This window comes from Babylonia areolata, chromosome 29 (genome assembly GCF_041734735.1).
Source record: "Babylonia areolata isolate BAREFJ2019XMU chromosome 29, ASM4173473v1, whole genome shotgun sequence".
NCBI classification, from domain to species: domain Eukaryota; kingdom Metazoa; phylum Mollusca; class Gastropoda; order Neogastropoda; family Buccinidae; genus Babylonia; species Babylonia areolata.
The window spans coordinates 11,136,580-11,142,326 of record NC_134904.1 but is presented as its reverse complement, the minus strand read 5'-3'; the positions used below and the strand labels follow the sequence as shown (position 1 = coordinate 11,142,326).

The 5,747-nt window shown below is 43.5% G+C and overlaps 1 protein-coding gene across 1 annotated transcript in view; it reads right to left on the bottom strand.

The window, feature by feature from the left end:
* Nucleotides 1-4,759: 4,759 nt before the first annotated feature.
* The window catches only part of LOC143302196 (uncharacterized), a 2,160-nt gene continuing 1,172 nt past the window's right edge, over nucleotides 4,760-5,747 (bottom strand). Inside the window, exon 2 of the mRNA XM_076616754.1 lies at nucleotides 4,760-5,747. This exon is cut by the window's right edge and continues 78 nt beyond it. Coding sequence (XP_076472869.1) covers nucleotides 4,772-5,747 — 976 coding nt within the window. The 3' untranslated portion in view covers nucleotides 4,760-4,771.

Below are 5,747 nucleotides of genomic sequence, written 5' to 3'. Positions count from 1 at the left end.
CTGGCTTTAAAGAAGAAGAAGTGGAGTGGAGTGATGGCCCAGAGGTAACGCGTCCGCCTAGGAAGCGAGAGAATCTGATCGCGCTGGTTCGAATCACGGCTCAGCCGCCGACATTTTCTCTCCCTCCACCGGACCTTGAGTGGTGGTGTGGACGCTAGTCATTCGGGTGAGACGATAAACCGAAGGTCCCGTGTGCAGCATGCACTTACCACACGTAAAAGAACCCACGGCAGCAAAAGGGTTGCTCCTGGCGAAAACTCTGTAGAAAAATCCACTTCGATAGGACACACACACACACACACACACACACACACACACACACACACACACACACACACACACACACACACACACACACACACACACACACACACACACACAGAACTGCACTCAGGAAAAAGTACCCCAAAAAAATGGATAGGCGCTGTAGTGTAGCGATGATGAACATTTATATAGCGCCCTTTCTCTCTAAGAGCTCAGGGCGCTTTACATGAAAGAAAAATATTACAAGTTACATAAATCATTCATAACCATTCTTTCTCACCACCAACCCCCCCCCCCCCCAACCACCCCCCGCCGCTCCCCCTCTTCCCCCCGCCCCGCCACTAGAAATTTCGCGTTCCAGACGCGTCTGATGTACGCATGTTTGAAATGTTGCGTTTCAGACGTGTCTGATACACGCATGTTCGAAATTCCGCGTTACAGACGCTCCTGATATACGCATGTTTGAAATGCCGCTTTTCAGACGCGTCTGATTATTTTTTTTTTTTTTATGCATGCTAGAAATTTCGCGTTCCAGACGCGTACGACATACGCATGTCTGAAATCCCCGCGTTACAGACGTGTCTGATGTACGCATGTTTGAAATCCTGCGTACCAGACGCGTCTGATAAACGTGAAACCCAGTGATGCAAACTCGTCTGATATACGATTAAATTTGATATCCTGTATTAACGCATATTTGAGATATCACAACGCTGAGGCAAGTCTAACGAGACGCCATTTCAGTCTAATATCATCATCTTAGATGAACAGACTATAGATAAATAAACGAATAACGAGACGCCTGTTCGAAATCCTGAAAGTACTATGCTGTCCGACCATATGTACACTACAGACGTTGGTTTTGGATATATCTATTTACCTCAAAATATCCGACACTGTTCCACTATTAAATCTTTCAAGTAAATTTATTCAAACAATATCTTAAACTATAGATCTTTCTCCATGATCCATGTAAATTAGACTAACTCAATACAATACTACATATTGTAACACGGATCTGTTCTAATATAGTGCTTAATAATTATGCCAGCAGTTACCTCAGCAGTTACCTCACGCTGATAAAGAAATCCTCCATCCAGTAATCAGACTGCTAGCTTTTGAGCATTTTCAGTTCATCGGAGGTATTTGATCACGTGACAATATATTACGTCACTAATCCAATTTCAGTGTTTTTCGTGGAATAGCTCATTCTAATGTCTTTCTGCAGACATAAAGAAATTAACTGTGTTATGAAATATGTGGATATAGTGCCGTTTCAAACACATATACCCCCAAACGTTATTTATAGGGCCCAAAGAAGGAAAAATGGCCTACATTTACCCTCCTCCTGTATTTATATCGTAATTTAAACTTGGTAGACAGGTAAATTATGATTTCTGACATAAAAACACACACGAAAATCACTATGAAAAATCCCCCCTCCACCCCTACCCCCCCACCCCCGCCAGGGTAAGTGTTATCATAATTATGCCAACGGACAGACTACGACGCTTGATATTCGGATGAGACAATAAACCGAGGTCCCGTGTGTAGCATGCACTCAGCGTAAATATATCAACCCACAACAACAACAAAAATAATTGTCCCTGGCAAAGTTATATGTTAAAACAATCTACTTTGATAGTAAAACAATTAGACTTGCAGTCAGATAAAAAAAAAACAAACAAATAAAATAAAAATAAAAGGGGAAAAACAAATTGACATGAAGCTACTCTTGCTGTGGAGAGAAGCCCGGATTTCACACAAAATAAATCTGTTGTGACCAAGAGTAATACAATACAATACAATACAATACAATACAATACAGTAGGTGTAGTGCTATACGTACAATGCTAGTGCAATACAGTACATTACAGTACACCACAATACACTACTATGCAACACAATGCAATACATATCATGCAATGCAATACAATGCAATACGACACAGCATGTTCGAAATTCCGCGTTAGAGACGCTCCTGATATACACAGCACAGCACAGCACAAAACAAAACAACACAGCAACACATAGCACAACGCAACGCAATACATACCACGCAATGCAATGCATTACGACACAGCACAGCACTCAAACAACGCTGCACAGCACAGCACAGCACAACACCGCACAACACACCACAGCAACACACAGCACAACGCAACGCGAATCAACGCAACAGTATCAGTATCAGTGTCAGTAGCTCAAGGAGGCGTCACTGCGTAGATTCCTGACCAGCAGCGTAACCCAACGCACAGCACAGCACAGGACAGGATAGCACAAAGCAAAGCAGCACAGCACAACATAACACAACACAGCACAGGACAGGATAGCATAAAGCAAAGCAGCACAGCACAACATAACATAACACAACACAGCACAGCGAAGCGCAACGCAATACAACACGGCTCAGCACAACACAGCACAGCACAGCACAGCACAGCACAGGACAGGATAGCACAAAGCAGCACAGCACAACATAACACAGCACAGCACAGCACAGCGCAACGCAACACAACACAACACAGCTCAGCACAGCACAGCACAGGACAGGATAGCACAAAGCAGCACAGCACAACATAACACAGCATAGCACAGCACAGCGCAACGCAACACAACACAGCTCAGCACAAGGCAGCACAGCACAGCACAACATAAATACCTCCGCCGTTCCAGTGGCGCTGACGTCACGCTGCTCACCCTGAATGTGGAGTGATGGCCTAGAGGTAACGCGTCCGCCTAGGAAGCGAGAGAATCTGAGCGCGCTGGTTCGAATCACGGCTCAGCCGCCGATATTTTCTCTCCCTCCACTAGACCTTGAGTGGTGGTCTGGACGCAAAGTCATTCGGATGAGACGATAAACCGAGGTCCCGTGTGCAGCATGCACTTAGCGCACGTAAAAGAACCCACGGCAACAAAATGCTTGTCCATGCAAAATTCTGTAGACAAATCCACTTCGATAGGAAAACAAATGAAATTGCGGGCAGAAAAAAAATTCCTGGGGAGAGCAGCCCGAATTTCACACAAAGAAATTTGTTGTGACAAAAAAAGAAAAGAAATACAAACACCAAAACTAATACAGATTGCATGCCCGCTTGCCAGTCTAATAAAACAATTAAATACATTGATAATGACAGTCATACTACTACTACTACTACTACTACTACTACTACTACTACTACTACTACTACTACTACTACTACTACTACTACTACTACTACTAACAAAGAAGAAGAAGAAAACGAATGATAATAAATATATATAATACATAAGAAATGTATGCGAGAGTCTGTCTTTTTATCAATCAACTTATGCATCATTTGTGAGAGTGTATGTGATTTTACTAGAGCTGGGTTAATATATGTCTAAGATACCATTGTATCTTGTATCTATATAGCTCAGTGATACATAATATATACATACGATGATTTCTTGTTTCCCATTTACTAAGATCGCAGTCATTGTGTATCTTTTTTTTATTTTTTTTTAATTACTCTAACAATAGAAGAATAGGTGTGATGATAAAGAAATATTTTGTTCGTCTAGCGTAACACTTACCCTTTTCCACTTGAATGAAATGAACACTATATGATATGTTTTTTTATCATGATTTTTTTTTAGTCATCTAACAACTGGTGTTTTCAAGATTGAGACTTAAACTGAAGACAGTCAGTCGAATGGTATCAATATTTCCAAATCAAACGTGAACCAGACTAGTTTGACCCTGACCCATTCTGTTGTGTCATTCATATTGTTGATCTTTCTTTCTTTCTTTCTTTCTCACTTTTCTGTTGTCTACACCAGCACGAATTTCTCCACATAAGTTGCATTCCAAAACAAATCATACGCATGTGATCGCTTTTTTTCGTGTCTGCATCATATCATTATTTCACAACCGACGAGCCAATCCCACTGATTCTGAAAAAAAATAGATGGATAGCTCATTGGCCAGGAAAGCTGAAGCCAACTGGACGCTATATTGATACTCGTATCCGGCTGTCTGTCCGTTGAGATGTCGTCTGCTAACTGGTGATAGTTTCTTAACTGTAACCGTGTATCTTGGATGAAATCGTGTTATGCTTGCTCCCACGACATGCCAAATGTTGTGTCTTGATTGATATCTGCCAATGGTTTACTTACCAAAGTTATTACAGGAAATCAATGCAGTAACACGTAGCACAAACTTGCTGTGGAGGCACACACAGGAATGTAAGTTTAACGCCGCGAGAAAGTGAAAGTTTGCCGTGAAGCAGTCATCGTAGCCAGCTGAGCGCTCGGCTACATATATGAAGTTACCTCTTCGCGATATACTGACACGGGTAGCAAAATGGCTGATTGAACACCTCCGCTGGCTTCAGTTAGCAAAGGGTTTGAAATAAGGCATGCGCTATCCACCTATTTTTAGAACATTGAGCCATAACGTGTTATATGCACTGACTCTGTTCTGCTTCTTGTCTCAATATGTAAGCTTCGTACAGACGGTGAGAAAATGTAATGCACACTTCATTCAGTCAGCGCCGTGACAGAACAAATACCGTTTCGCTTCGCGTCTGAATTTGCTGCCACTCAGCAGGTACAGATAAAAGTTGGATGACGCGGCACAGAACCAAAGAAACGCCAGAACTGACCTGACCGTTTCCAACACCCCGTCCGATACCTCCACATACTGCTTCTCAAACCATATGTCAAAAACACAGTCTGGAAGCGTGAAGACCAAGTATGCCGTGGATGTGATGATTAGGGTGACCGACATGGATTGCAGTTTACTGCTACTGGACGTTGACTGCTTATCAACACTCCCTCTCATCTTGAGAGAAAGCTGCGAAGATTTGATGACCTGCCGCACGAGAATGGAGTTGCCGACGATAAGAAAGAGAAATGGAAGCACGGAAAAACAGAACAGCACCAGCCACTCCAGAACTTCCATAAGGTGCATGTACTTCGTCCGGAAATAGCACTGGCCATACTCCGGCCAGTAAGCCCAGGTGAAGAGAAAATGGACGTTCAACGCACAGCTGACGAACACTATGATGGCCACAGCGAACTTTCCTCTTTTCACAGTGCACAGAACCCCCACACGGTGTGGCACAATCACTGAGATCACTCGCTGATACGTCATCGCCACAAGAAACCACGCCGACGTCACGGTGGCCGCGCTCCAAACAAATTTCGGGACGGAGCACAAAAGATCAAAACGGAAAAAATCCGGGGGCCAAGAATAACCCAGTTCCACCCACCAGAAAGTCAGAGACACAAAGAGCACACACTGGTCAGACACGGCCAGTGCAGTGAAGTACACGGACAGACAGGCAGTGGACTGCGAAGACCGCATGCCTCGCATCACCACCACCGTCATCACGTTGCCGAAGGTCCCGAGAACCATCAGTATCGGTGGCACTATCCTCCAGAACAAGATATTAACGTCATGGAAAAACTTAACATCACTGGTGACGTTTCTTTCAGACGGAACTATCATGTCATCA